The 15,672-nt window shown below is 42.9% G+C and overlaps 1 protein-coding gene across 1 annotated transcript in view; it reads right to left on the reverse strand.

Annotated features, from left to right (window-relative positions):
* The window catches only part of LOC310853918 (voltage-gated delayed rectifier potassium channel KCNH8-like), a gene marked incomplete at its 3' end in the record, with an annotated part of 69,537 nt that overhangs the window by 40,517 nt on the left and 13,348 nt on the right, over positions 1 to 15,672 (reverse strand). The window contains exons 3-7 of the mRNA XM_083758390.1: positions 14,355 to 14,489; positions 11,558 to 11,706; positions 9,178 to 9,439; positions 6,940 to 7,097; positions 3,353 to 3,560 (exon numbers count right to left, since the gene is read on the reverse strand). Coding sequence (XP_083614516.1) covers positions 3,353 to 3,560; positions 6,940 to 7,097; positions 9,178 to 9,439; positions 11,558 to 11,706; positions 14,355 to 14,489 — 912 coding nt within the window. The remainder of the gene's footprint in view (positions 1 to 3,352; positions 3,561 to 6,939; positions 7,098 to 9,177; positions 9,440 to 11,557; positions 11,707 to 14,354; positions 14,490 to 15,672) is intronic.

Raw genomic sequence — 15,672 nt, forward strand, 5'->3', positions numbered from 1 at the left:
AAGAACAGTCCTCATCTTTATTCCCTTACAGGATAATTGGAGAACTAGAGTCTGACAATCTTAACTGTACTTAAATTAACAATTTGCATAAGTCATGGGTTTTTAGTCCCACACATACACTCGACAGAGAACTTGAAGCATGTAGATTTAGAAATGAGACTTTAATTATTTAGGAGATTCTTTCTTATCTTAGCCCTCCATTTTTATGCAATATACACATATCATTCCTGAGAGGAAACGTCCTAAATCCATTCTGTGTGTTGTTACGGAAATATTTAACCAATGCAAAGTAGTAAAAAAACGCTTTGGACAAAACCTCTTAACTCCATTGGACCCTCAAACTGTCTGCTAAAGCAACCAACTCCACTACCTCTCATGCAAGTAATTGACAATATATAAAGTCACAGCACCAACTTTGATGAGGCAGTATTGCTTTGTTTTCAAAGGTTTTCGTAATTTCCTCAAAAATATACTTTTTTCATCTCCTGAAAAATGAACATTTTTGAGTTAGGTGGTTTCTTCCCGACAGCAGAGATATGTTAACTTATTTGCCTTTTGGGGCGATTTATACTGAATTGATAGGACACAGCCGGTTGATGTCAACCTCTCAAGCTTGACAAATCCAAACGGGATGCTCTGCAGTATTCAGTGCATGGCTCGGAGTCAGCGGTGCTTAACATCAAGACTCTGAACACCAAGGGCCTAGGGCGGCAGTGGTTCAGAGGTAGAGTGGCCGGTAGAGCAGCCGGATGGGAACTGCAAGGTTCCCAGTTCGATCCCGGGCTCCCCCAGAGTTGGTGTCGAAGTGTCCTTGAGCAAGACACTGAACCCGATGTGCAGGTTGGTGCCTTGCATGGTTTCCTCCGCCATCGGTGTGCGAATGGGTGCACAATCTATGTAAAGCGCTTTGGATGAAAGCGCTATATAAATAGCAATACCATTTAACAATGCTTGGCTCGGTTGTCTGAAAGTTAATTCACTCTCCATGGTCCTGAAATGGAGTTGGAACAACTGAGGTTCGGGATGTTTGACCAAGCAGAAGACAACCAAACAACTCCACCAGCCACTATCAACTCCACCCTGTGCCACCCGTGCAAACCACTCACCTATACGTCCAGCCAGGCTGAACACTCCTACCACGTCAATCACTTATTCATTATTTTACTGCGAAGTACAAATATATTCGTATATTTTTCTACACACCTACTGTATATGCACAGGCTCACGCCTCGACCCCTAGGCCAAAGTATCTGGGTCCACAACCCCCAAGCCCCCTTAATCACACTGCCATCCATGTCCCATGCTCTTGACCATCACTGGTCATGCGTGTGGCGATGACCTTAGATGATCACGACGCACCCCCGATGTCATTCGTGCCCGACCATCCAAGCCGCACGCTACACGCTTGCGCGTGGTGATGACCTTAGATGATCATGCCGGAAACTAAATGTCATCCCCCGCCCATGGCCATCTATGTGTATTGATGACCTTAGATGACCACGCTGGCTCCCCAAATGTCATTTCACGCCATGGACGCTCATTCCATGCTTCGCACTTCCCACCTTTATTCGATAGACAACCCTAAACTAAACCTATTTCTGATGCTTGGTCTTACCTAGTGAACATCACCTTGGTGGCAGCCTCTGTTCAAAGGTCATCCTGCATTCAACACACACAAACTCGAGGCGCGGAATCTCTCAGCCTTGGTTTGCCTGCGGTGCTTATTCTCATCTTTTTGAAAACCACTTTGGACCTCAGCATGAGCCTGACCGAATTTGCTAGGGAGATACGCGTGTGTCGTGTTAAAAGAGGCCTACAGTCTTTGAGGCGTATTCATACTACCTCTTTATGTCTTAGACATTGCCTAATTCAATTCAAAATAGTACATCGTTTGCATTTCTCGAGAGAAAAACTATCTAAAATTTATCCTGACATGACTCTACTTGTATAAGATGTCATCTGGAGCCAGCCTCTGTTGGACATAATGTTCTGGGGATGCACTTCCTTGAACCCATTTTGGAATAGTATTTTTTATGCTTTCTCAACCATCTGTCATATGCCAATTGCGCCCAACCCGATAACTGCTATATTTGGAGTCCCCAACGGCGATGCACCAATTACCTCTCCCCAAGCCAATTTCATAGCTTTTGCTTCACTCATAGCGAGGAGACTTATTCTCCGCAATTGGAAATCTGATAAACCTCCAACATTTACAAGTTGGGTCAAGGATGTTCTATCCTTTATACCATTGGAGAAGCTCAGATACAACAGGTACACATCTCGCCAGAAATTTGTAAAGGCTTGGTCCCCTTTCCTTGAATTCACCCTTTCACTGTCTTTTGATGATGTGTCCTAAGTGTTTTCCTACATGTAATTTGGTTCACTGTGTAGCCCCTTAATCTAGTAAAAGGCAAATTTTATTTTATTGTATTTATTTCATTCATTTATTATTTATATCCTTTACTACCTGTTTATTTTATTTTATTGTTGCTTTTTGTTGTTGTCTTGTTTTGTGATGAACCGGGGAGGGTGGGGTATTTGTGGGGTTGTTTGTCTACAAAAATTGAAAATCTTATAATTAAAAAAAAAACAAAAAAAAAACAGGCATGACAGCTACAGATGTCATTGGGCTCATGTTATGTACTGTTACTGTACTGTGTACATACTGTAAATCACGTCATCTCCCCTTTCTGACGTACGTTTACTACGTGAAAAAAAACTTTGATCAAACAGTTGTCTTTGAACAGATAGTGCTGGCCAGGTAGGTGAACTTTCGCCCTCATCTCCCGAGGTAATAGAGGCTCTGCTTGTTCCTCATATCACGCAGCCAACAACCCTAGAGGCAGGAGGATATTGCAGCCTGCCTATAGAATGTTTGAGCAGACTGGCTGTCAGGCAAGGGTATAAAGACAGATTTAGACTATAGTTGCATTCCGGTGACACACCGAAAACCTCAGATCTACAAGCATACGCTGCATTGGGCTATCGGTGCACGACACCGAAGTACAAATCAGGCACAAAGTGGTATCTGGGAAGAGAGAATGTGTGTGTGTGTGTGTGTGTGTAAGATGCATCCATTTGTGTGTGTGTGTGTGTGTGTGTGGGGGGGGGGCTGTTCTCTGTCTGTTTGCCTTCTACCCAAGCATCTGCTTCAACATATGCATAGTTAGACATCCGTCATTTCACACATACAAACACACACACACGCACGTGTGCACGCACAGTTGCACACACACACACACACACACACACACACACACACACACACACGTGCGCGCACACACAAACACACACACACACACACACACACACACACACACACACACGCACACGCACAGACACACGCACGCACCTACGTCCCAAGAACTGAGGCTGTTGCTCTCGATCTCGCTGCGTCCGATGAAGTACCAGACGCAGGCCATCCAGTGGGCCAGCAGGGCGAAGGTGGACATGAGGAGGGTGAGGACCACGGCGCTGTACTGGGAGTAGCGGTCCAGCTTCTGGAGGAGGCGCAGGAGGCGCAGGAGACGCACCGTCTTCAGCAGGTGCACCCCAAAGTTCTTTGGGTTCCAAACGGGCGGGGGAGGGGGAGAACAGTGGAAAACACCATGAATCAACGTCGCTAAACAAGTTGCGTAGATTGTGTGCTATGCAGATTTTAAATAATCACAACTGCACTTTCTGCACTCCGAACACCATAGGTACATTCTTTCATATGGTGTGGGAGTGTCCGAGTGTCCTCACATTTTGGAATTTGGTTGCTGCTAATCTTTCAATTATTCTACAAATTAACATTACACCCTCCCCATCTCTATTGTTATTAAACGATGTATCCCAATTGCCATTAAATAATACCCGTATTCGTGTCTTCTTTGCTGGCGTTAGTAATTTAGTCTATTTTTCTAAATATAGAGGAAATAAATAAGAGGTAGGGATTTTTAGCATATATAAAAAAAAACTTCCTTTCAAAATTAGGAATCACCAATTAAATATTATTTGAGTATTGATAGAACAGTGGCGGAGGACAGTAATAAATTAAAACAATTTAATGAACTCTGAGGTGTTCAATAAACTGTAAAAATAAAGCACATTCCTTTCAAAATTGGGAATCACCAATTAAATATTATTTGAGTATTGAGAGAACAATGGCGGAGGACGGTAATAAATAAAAACAATTTAATGAACTGTGAGGTGTTCAATTTATGAGGCACTGTGAAGCAGAGCGGGCGAGTCCCCGGCACTTGAAACCCTGTGTGTGTTTCTTTCCCTTGTGTTTGTGTGTGTTTGTGTCTGTGTGTGTCTGTACACGGGTGGGTGGGCAGGGACACATAAGTGGTTTGTGTAGAGGTAACTTGTGGGTCTGTGTGTGGGTGGAGTTACAATATCACTAAATGCGTTATGTTGTCCGCAATTTGCAACACTAGATTTTTTATAATGAGTTGAATCTAGAATTGCAACACAAGCCATTGACACCGCCCCCATCCATCCAAACAGAAAGGCCTAATCTGCTTGTATTAAACGACAGTAAACTAACCAAAATAGCAGCTGTATGGTTAGCTTGAATTAACCCCTTTCAATCTGCAAAGTGTTTGTTTCATAAAAAAATCATCATCGACATGCTATGAGCTACTTTCTACTAAGAAATTCTGTGAGGTGATAATATTTTCCAAGTGTTGGAGTTTGGAAGCACTCGTCAGAAGTCACTCAACGGCCCTACGTGCCACCCATTTCAAATTTGCACATACTGAGAGTGTACAAATGGAAGGTCCATTTGGTTCCATGTGTACGCTCTCAGAGTATGCAGGAAGCAGCAGCACGATGTGTCGCTTCCAAACTCCAACATTTCGAAAAATGATCACCTGACAGAATGTCTTGACAGAAAATGGCTCATAACGTGTCTACAGCGGAGATTTATGAAACAAACACCAAGAATTATGAACTGTACCTTGTATTCATTTACTCTGTGGACGGAACACAATGTAGACAGGTCCACAAGTACACTTTAAAAACACGTTCCAAAAATAGGAAATGAAATGAACACTTCAGCTACACTGTAGAAAACAACAAATCAGGGAACTTAAAATAACAGGTCACAGCCTCACAGGCTACACCTTTCACAAAGGCTCTGCCAGCTGTCCCCTGCTGTTGTCTCTGACTAGCCTCAAGACAAACTTAACATAACTCTCTTCACCTGCGGCATGCCTGACTATTAAACAGGTGGGGAAAAAAACCAAGCACAATTCATTCTATCAATTATTTCATACAAAGGCAAACCCAAGCCCATGAGTTGATCTACAATTACCTACTGCTTTTTTAATGTATTTTCAATAAATACCATTCAATAAATATTTCATGCGCCAAACATACAATAATAAAACATACAATAAACAGGATTAGATTGGCAGCACTGCCGAGGAGGAGAGACAGGTGACCAACAAATACTTCAACTGCAGTGTCAATAAATACGTATAAACATTTAAAACTATTTCAATCATTGTGTTAAATTACTTAAAAATGTCATTTGTACAAAAAAAACATGCAACACAATTGTCATATGACTCCGCTGATGATGTGTGCAAGGTCCTTGATTGCCCCGTGACAACACACTCAATAAAAGAATAATCATAAAATAAAATGTATTAATGAATAGTCATTTTTCCAGAAATGATTTATTAGGACTAAAGCCCTAACCACAACAAAGGGTCGAGGCGGTTTTAGCGTTGCCCCAGCGGTGTGATATGTCCTGTTGCACGTCGACGCATGTAGTCCCACTGTTGTCCCAAGTCATTCAACGCATGGAATTCAATTCCTCGCAACCGTTTGGACCCAAGGAGTTGCAATGGTGACCCTTTGGTGTGGTTAGGGCTTTAGATAGGAGTGTGTAGTAGAGCGACAGGAACCCCGAGGCAAAGAAGGGAGAGGAGAGATGTGCGAGACAAGACCGTGAGTCAGATTGGAACTCTGGTCCTCGAGACTCACAGGGAACATATGGTCCATATGCACTAATTGACTGAACCACGAGGCACTTCATAAACACCACATCTAAAAATAAACCCATTAACAGGAAAAATGGTCTGTGTGTTTATAGAGAACAATGCAAGAACAAGGTAGAAGTGCAAGAGAGGCGGACAAGTGTTTATGACTCAAAGAGCAGCGCACTTCATTGAACTGCATGCAGGTTCATACAGAGCCCATTATTGTGGTACACAATTAATGTCAAACAGGTAGCTCTCATGAGAGCAGTGATGGAGAGACACGGAAAAACAACATTAGAGACTTGACATTTATTTCTGTTGTCAATTTCTCTCAGTTCCCCCCCATAATAGCATTATGATTTGCTGATGTTGCTGACCCAGCCGTGACCACATTTGAACACAATAACATCAATAATAGACTAGTGTGTGTGTGTGTGTGTGTGTGTGTGTGTGTGTGTGTGTGTGTGTGTGTGTGTGTGTGTGTGTGTGTGTGTGTGTGTGTGTGAGGGTGTGTGTGTTTGTGTGTACAGTTATTGGGACTCGCGAACATACAGTCTATGCTCACAATTGTAATTGCTTCATTCAGAACGGTTATGTTATACTTTAGCTGTTGAAAAATAGCAGATCTACAAGCTCATAGCACAGCACTCGCGAGGTTGTAGATCTGCTATTTTCTTTAAATTGTGAAAATGTGGGCACAAATCTTTGAATATATATTCTTTCACGGCAAACGTTTTTAACTCAAATCTTTGCTTCGGGGGGGGGGGGGGGGGGGGGAGGAGTCCCCTGGAACTACATATTTTCAGATGGAGGTCCGCAGCCAAATACAGATAATTCTGGGGGTCATTGACATGAAAAAGGTTGAGTACCACTGACACAGAAACATAGGTTTTTCAGAAGTTAGGATTTAGGATTTAGAAGATTTTTTTTGAAAATCGTGTGTGCGTGTGCGTGCGTGACTCACCACGCTGATGTTGAAGGCGTACAGCAGGTCAAAAGGCAGCGCAGCGATCAGGTCCACAAACAGCCAGGAGGTGGCGTAGTGGACGCAGATGGAGGGTGCGTCGTACACCACCTGGCCAGACGTGCTCACGTAGGTCGTTCGAAAGTTCAGCACGATATCTGCCACATAAAGACCACGATGATGACACACGTCAACCCAAACAGACACACACACACCATCTGGGATCTGTCACATCACCAGTTCCCCTGAGAGATCGCGCACGGAGACAGTTGTGGTGGCGTTTGTAGTTACGCTAACGACTAAATGTGTGTTGTGGATGAGAGGATGAGAGGAGAAATGTTAATTCCTCGCTCGGTCACGTTCTATACTCGTTGCGCTATAGGGCTGGGCAATGAACTGAAAATATACAGTATATCGACACCAATATTTAGAACCAAAAACCGACTTATAACCGATTCCAATTAGGTTTTTTATTGGCGACTAAAGGTGCACGCAACAAGATACAAGATAAATCGATTAACAATTAGTGTTTTTGAGTTGCTGGTCTACTGCTTAACAGATGCTTTCATGGTGCACAGTTTGTTGGGGCATTCTCAGCAGAGATGGATCCTGCTGAACCAAAAAGGAGACATCATCACTAATGGAAAAATAAGTTAATCTACCAAAGACATGATCAATTCACGCATAGCCTCAAACTCCCTTTATAGTTTGTTTCAGGTCGTCCTCCAAGTGATCGGAGGAGGACACAGTTAATTAGAAGAGGAGAACATATTGCTGGGATAGAGGTGGGATGAGGAAGCAAAACCCTAAGAAAAACACCAGTACCAAACGTTTGCCTCTGGTGGGATAAAATGCAAGCGGTGTGTCAAGTTTCATGTTTAATCCCCCTAGAAGCGCAGATGATCTCCAACAATTGAGAGAGATCGCTAGTTAAAAAAACGAAAAAAACATAACATAACAGCTTGTCACAGTTTTTCTGTACCTCAAGCTAAAGGATTATTTTTCTTCAGCAATCAATGAAAGCAGCTAAACTGGGCAACACTTGTTGTCAGTTAGTGATTAAAAGTGAGAGCAAAACAGCAACTTTCACTTCCGGCAAGACTAGTGTACTAATTAATTAGTACACTACACTATAACACATCAAATTAGATATGGGATGGGACCCTAAATCAATTGTAATTAGAGAAATACCACAATATTCATCATTGCCCAAGAAAGATTCTTGCTTCAACGCCTCCATGTTTATTGACCAAGCGGCCAAGTGAGATAATTAGAAACGGAGGCAATGGCTCGGTGCCGTATGTGGTCTATTGCTGCTTGGAAAGGTCAAATAGTTGACATTTACTTTCATATAAAGATTGTATAAAGCTTTGTGTGTGCGTGAGTGTGTGCTTGTGTGCGTGCGTGTGTGTGTGTGCTTGTGTGTGCGCGTGTGCTTCCATGTATATCTGAGGCTCAATAGTTTGCCATAAATCCACTCATTGCTGTTTGTTGGTAAATGACAACAAACTCTTGGTTGGACTGAACTGGCATTGGGGCTCAGTGATGGTGAAGAACACTGGTAATCACTACCTTATGTTCATTTACTATGAAAACCTGCATCTCCCGTCCTTCCGTCCGTCATTAGTCACCCACGCCTCCATATATGGTCACGCCTCGTGACATCACGTCTCCATCTATGGTCACGCCTCGTGACATCACGTCTCCATATAAGGTCAGGCCTTGTGACACGTCACGCCACCATATATGGTCACGCCTCGTGACATCACGTCTCCATCTATGGTCACGCCTCATGACATCACGTCTCCATATAAGGTCACGCCTCGTGACACGTCACGCCACCATATATGGCCATCTCCATACATGAAGATCACGACACTGACCTCATCTAACCCTGGATAACCGTACATGGAGAAGACTGCATTATCTAGATCTGCATATATGAAGCCGGCCAGCAACTCTACAACATCTGACCTCAAACCCTTAGATCTCCATACATGGAACTGACATGTTCTGACATTCCATATGTTGATCTGACCTCATCAAAACCTGTACAGTACACGCTCCATATATGGCCAGTACAGAATTTATTCTCATATGTTGATCTGACCCCCCCCCCCCCCCCATGCCAAAGCGCCAGCGCTCGCCCAGCAGTCTGCCGTCACCGAGGCGGATGCGTGCACGCGTCAACTTAGAAACACAAAACCAACCCCACGCCACACATCCAGTCAGCCTCACCGATGATGAACAGTATCTCCACCAGGATGTCACTGACGCTGGGGGGGTTGCGCGCCGCCACCGCCGCCGCCCCGCCGCTGTCCTCGCGGACGGAGAAGCAGACGTTGTAGGGCACGGTGATGGCCACGTAGAAGGTGGCCAGCAGGATCAGCCAGTCCCAGCCCGCCTTGAAGGTGCCGTAGTGGAGCAGGATGAGGCGGGACTTCTGAACGTCCGCCACCTTGTACTCCGGCACCGGGTTGGCGTTCGCCCCAAGCACGTTCTGCAAAACGATGTATACGTTCTTCACTCACCCAGACACACGGTGAAATACAGTGTTGGAAAGTAACTGAGTACTTTTACTTAAGTACTGTACTTAAGTACAATTTTGAGGTGTTTGTACTTTACTTGAGTATTTCCAATTTCCAAGTACTTTTACTTCCACCCCAGTACATCTCGGAGCCGAGATTTTACGCCACTGCAATTATTTGAAAACTTTAGTTACTAGTTACTTAAAAACATAAAACATACATTGACCACTTCAACCCTATACATTTTGGCCATTTGAAAATAGCAGATCTACCGATCTCTTGTGAGCTTGTTGATCTGCTATTTTCAATAGATTTTGTACACATTTTGAACTTGTGAAATGGCACATTCTGCACAATGAGTACTTTTACACATTAGTACATTTTGATGCCGATACTTTTGTACTTCTAAATTGCAGTATTGGTACTTTTACTTAAGTAAAACAATTTAGTACTTTTTCCACCACTGGTGAAATAGCACAGATTGGCATTTCTGTACATACTGTAGGCCTACACCAGTGGTTTTTAACCTTTATCATTTCAATATATAGTATTAAATGTTTTGTGGGGTTTCCTAGGCGTGTATGTATAATGTACGGAATTGCCAATCTGTGCCATTTCACCGTGTTTGGGTGAGATTGGGCTGCCATATATGATATATGATGGACCGTGATTCAACTGAGTCAACGTTGTGTGCACTTTTCAACGTGCAGAGTCCAATAGACTGTGTTCCACGAGGGAATGAGGAAATGTGACTGACGACGGAATGAGGATGTGACAAACATGTTCAAAACAAGTGAAAAACATTGGCTTTAGACCCGTGAGCCTGAGTGAGACATCAGCCAAGTGACTGCCTAAATAGAGCGGTGCGAAGCCCGCTTCTGCCAACACGGTGCTGTCCAATTTGCATAACCAACAGGGTGAGGATTAGTTATAATCCGTCGTTGTAGACATGCCACACAAAAAGGTACACACACACACACACACACACACACACACACACACACACACACACACACACACACACACACACACACACACACACACACACACACACACACACACACACACACACACACACACACACACACACACACACACTATTGTTTGGATTTACGTGGTGATTTATAGTCCCAAAATATGTTCAGCAGTAGCCATTTGTCTCAGTCTAGATAATCCAATTAACCTGTGCTGCTCTAAACAACCGACAGCCCGTGGTCATTGATCAACTGGTCAACTGATCAAATGAAATCAATAGATTTGTGATGGAATCACTTAATTAAATTAAATTTTAACTACACACATGCCAGGAGCCCAGGACCCAATAATCTGATCCAGTACATCAGTGATTCTCATATCTGCTGGGGCCCACTGGTGGTCCGCGAGGAGATTGCAAGTGGCCCCCCAGATAATTGCCAAAACACTTTTTTTTGGCAATTTTTATGATAATCTAATATTGATATTAAAAGAAAATGTTTAAAAGAATATTGTATTTTGTCTTTAAAACCTTGAAAGAAGTGCATTTTCAATGTGATACCAATATATTTAAGTACACTACGTGTAAATGTCTGGTCACAGTACTGTATGTTCGTGCACGTGCAAATCATGTTTGTGTCAGTGTGTGTATATGGATTTGCAGTATTGTGATGGTGATTATGCTGGATTTAGAACCCTTACCTGCTGATAATGGAGATGATGCTGATGATAGTGATGACGAGGTGATGATGAGGATGATGATGGCGATGAGGATGGCGATGAATGAGGTCAACGACGGTGGCAATGAAGACTGTGACGAGTAAGATCGGATGGAACAAATCCCTCCCGCTCCCTCCCGAGTGTTAATTTTTACAGTGAGACAAAGTTAAAAGAATAAAAATCACGCGCCAGCGAGGACAGTGTTAATATCACCCCGATGACGTCTTACGTTGGCATTTACTGCCCTAAGCAAACATTGAAGTCCATAGACATATGACATGTAATTTCGGAAAGCCATGCTATCGCCCGTCACAAAAAAAACAGGACAACTCTTCAGCTGATAACTGTAAGAGTGTGGAATTAGCGGCTGAGCGTGTGGATTGGAAGCGGAGCCTCACGTTGTTGATGTTGAGCTTGCTCTTGGTCTTGTCCTGCCTCTGGAGGTGTCCAGACAGCTGGTAGAGCACGGCCCGGCTCCGCCGGCGCTCCGTGGAGGAGAAGCCCGGGGGACGCGTGATCTGGTGGACCTCCAGGCCGGTCTCCTCGTCTAGACGGGGGGAGACACGAGGGAGACAGCAGAGCAGTGTCGTTTTGATTTTAGTTTTATATAGTTCTCATATAGTTTGTCACATTTTAGTCACCTGGAATGTCTTGGTGTTAGTCTAGTTTTTTTCACTTGAATCACTTGCAGATCTACAAGCCCACAACACGTTGCGTTGCGACGCGTTGCGGGCTTGTAAAATGACTCATACTGGATCTCTTGTCCACTAGTCTACATTTAGTCTACTTTTTATTTGTTGACGAAATCGTCAGTATATTTAGTCTTAGTCAACATAGCTTAATTTTCATTTAGTTTCTATTTAGTTTTCGTCAGTTGACCAAAGTTTTTGGTCATAGTTTTAGTCGACGAAAACAGCACTGCAGCAAAACTAAAGAATATTGTTATTTTTGTGATTATTTTGTCGTTGGATAAGATTTTGTCGATAATTCCATGCTTTTGGCAAATGTTGATCAAAATAACAATTCTTCTACATTCTCTAATTGAGAGCGTACACCGTCTTCACTTAGATAATTAGATTTATTGAGAACATTTCGGTCGATCAGACCTTCGTCAGGTTGCCTGATGAAGGTCTGATCGACCGAAACGTTGCTCAATAAATGCGGGATCTTTTTTTCTCTACTTCTCCAGATCGTTATCTGACGCACCTGTTCACTGTAGGTGTGCAGAAGGACATTTTTCTTCTAAACTCTTGAGAGAGAGAGTAAAATTAAACCAAATGGTTTCATTTTACGCTCTCAAGAGTTAAAGATCTATGATGGTCAATTTGGTTACCAACTCTCCATCATTTTGGGGACCACCTGGAACCCCTCAAGGACCACTGGTGGTTCACGGACCACTGGTTTAGTAGGATCCACACGGACCACCATTCAATGAGATTTAGCCTCTCAGACCCAATTGGCTAGCTGCACGTTGCTGCATCTGGGCTTAGACATTTTAGAAACACAGTTTTAAAGAGGAAACATGTCCTCTTCTTATTTTGAAATTAACCAAAGCTAAGATCGGGCCATAACAGGAGTTATTAAATAGACCCACGACACGACAGCAGTAAATAATCTAGCATGTATACGTGGTTGGCCAACCAGAGGCAGTAACTAGGGCGTGCAGCTAGCCAGTCGTTTCCGCTGTCTCCTACTGCTACTCTATGCATCAAGTGACGCCGCGGTTGTCCGTTACCAGACAGTGGTAAAGCTGCGTCCTATGGAGAGTGGATTCACTTTCAAGGGACCCTAGGGTACCGCCGTCCAAAATATAGAAAAGGTAACAGAGGGTCCCGAAAGGGGCTAAGTGAAAGTAGTGATTTCATTCATTTAAATTTAATCTCATTGCATGGCAAAACAGGTCTCAGAAATACACCTTTAGCACATAAACCAACACAGACTAAGCAGATTATGCATGTGTGTGTGTGTGTGTGTGTGTGTGTGTGTGTGTGTGTGTGTGTGTGTGTGTGTGTCCCCAAAAAAATAAATAAAATAAAGTCAACACGGAAAAGGAGTGCCAAATCAAAATACACACACAGAAAAAAATAAAAGAAACAAAACACAAACTGTACCAAATAAACAAAAAACACACTACACTATTGCCCCAAAGAGGGGAGAAAGCAGAGGGGGTGGCACTCCCCTCTAACTTAGTGTGCTTAACCCATTCAGGAGGGTAACCCCTTTTGGTGTTTTAAGCATTATGGTATACCTTATTAGCAGATCTACAAGCTCATAGCTATGAGCGAAATCTTGAAAATGTGTCTCAAATCTTTTAATATATATTCTTTCAGAGCGAATGTTTTTAACTCAAATCATTGCTTCTGGGAGGTCCCTGAAACAACATATTTTCAGATGGGGGTCTGCAGCCAATTACATATCCTTGTTGGGGTCCTTGACATGAAATAGTTTGAGATTGAGAACCACTGACATAGAAACATAGGTTTTTCAGTTTTTCTGATTTAGAAGCCTTTTCTTTTTTTAGAATTGGCCTCAGGTCTAAATGGGTTTACTATAAGTGAAAATGTGAAGGGTACCCAAATCTTACCTATCATTCCCTGTTAAAAAACTGAAACTGTACTGAGACAAACACACTAACCAGGCCTGAGTGAGTAGCTTAAGGTGTTGGGCTGATTGAAGGTGCACAGGTGTATTTATTGCATGTGATAGGAGATGATTGGTGGACTGAAGATTGGAGGACCAATGGGACGGTGAGGCGGAGCCTTGGTCAACAACACATTATGTCACAATATCTGTATAATACATGCAATAATGTTGACACCTGTAGTGTAGGTATAACAGATGTAAAAAGATGTTTGTACCAGGACTAGATTTTCTATATATTGGCATAATCTGCTTTGTGCTCATTTGGGATGGGAAAACCTTTTTCTAACTATACCTTTCAGGACAGGAACCTGTCATTTTTTTAATAAATATTTGAAGGTTTTCAGAAAATCAGGATTTAGAAAGCCTCAGTCCTATATGGATTAAAAAGTGAGGATTTTGAAACCTCTTTCTCCATAAAAATGACAAGTATCTTTGTAACACTTTCTGCTGACACTTTAGCGCAGCAGATGGATGTTATTACTGCAGCTCTCTCCCTTCCCCCATTTGACAGACAACAACCTTATTCGTGAAGGAGGTTATACCCACACTCACCGGTTCCTGAGTCAATGGCGTCAGGGCGGTCCTTCTTGTTCTCGGTGATGTCTTTATGAGAGACCAGGAAGAGAACCACCTCGCTCTTCTCATTTTTAATGGGCACAATGTCCAGGAGACACCAGAACTGGGAGCCTGCGGCAAGAGACATGGATGACAGCTCTCCATCAGCATTAATCACTTTGACTCCTGAACACGAGTTATGTTTTCATTGTTTAATCCACGTTTTTAATACGTTTCAAGTCATACAGGGATCCCACCGGACAGTGAGATAGGTGGCGCGTTTTGACGACGTCATCGCAAGAACATCCGTCGCACCGGCATGCAGGGGGTTCTGGGAAATTGAGGCCCACCCAATGCATTACAATGGCGGCGGTGCTGCGCATGGCGCGCGTTCCTTCTCCGCTCTGTTGTCGTCATCGCCACTTTGGAATACTTTAACACTACGACAAGGGATTACACCGTTTTAAAGTGGATTTTCATGACAAGCAACGATCAAGTGAGCGAAGTGGCTTTTGAAAGGCTATAGTGTAAACACGGCAGGGAGCTCTGGTACACGATGGTTTAATCACCGCAGGGAAACTGTCAAATCACTTAAAGCCAGTGGTGGAAGAAGTACTCCAGACGTTTTAGTAACAGTAGCACGACCACAACATAAAACAAATACTCTGTTAAGTAAAAGCCTGTTTTCAAAATGTTACTCGAGTAAAAGTACAAAAGCATTATCAAAATATACTTGAAGTACCAAAAATACCTAACATCTACAAGCTCACAAGTGTTGCGATGTGACGCATTGTGAGCTTGTAGATCGTCTATTTTCAAATAGCCTACGTATAAACATTGAAATAGGGCTAAAGTGGTCAATGTATGTTTAATACCGGTAATATAATAATTTATATCTGAAAAGTAACTAATAATGAAATAGTTTTAAAATAATTGTAGTGGAGTAAAAGTACAATATTTGCCTCTGAGATGTAGACAGTGGAGTAGAAGTAAAAGTATTGAAAATTTGAAATACTCCAGTAAAGTACAAATACCTCAAATTGTATTTAGGTACAGTACTTGAGTACTTTTTTTTTTTTATAATTTATATTTTTTGTCCCACGATTTTGAAACCCATTTTTCACCCCTGTGTCAATCATCCTGTGATGTGATCCTGGGCTCTACACACCCTCCGCCAACCTAGGGAGAGCAACGGACTTAACTCATGCTTCCTTCATGCTTGAGTGTCCAAGTTGCTCCTTTACACCTGACAGGGGGGAGTTTCCCTGGTTGGACGTAGCGCGTGGAAGGAGCACGTTATTCCAACCAGTTCCTT

This window comes from Protomyctophum parallelum, assembly GCF_964188405.1.
Source record: "Protomyctophum parallelum genome assembly, chromosome: 23".
Classification (NCBI taxonomy): domain Eukaryota; kingdom Metazoa; phylum Chordata; class Actinopteri; order Myctophiformes; family Myctophidae; genus Protomyctophum; species Protomyctophum parallelum.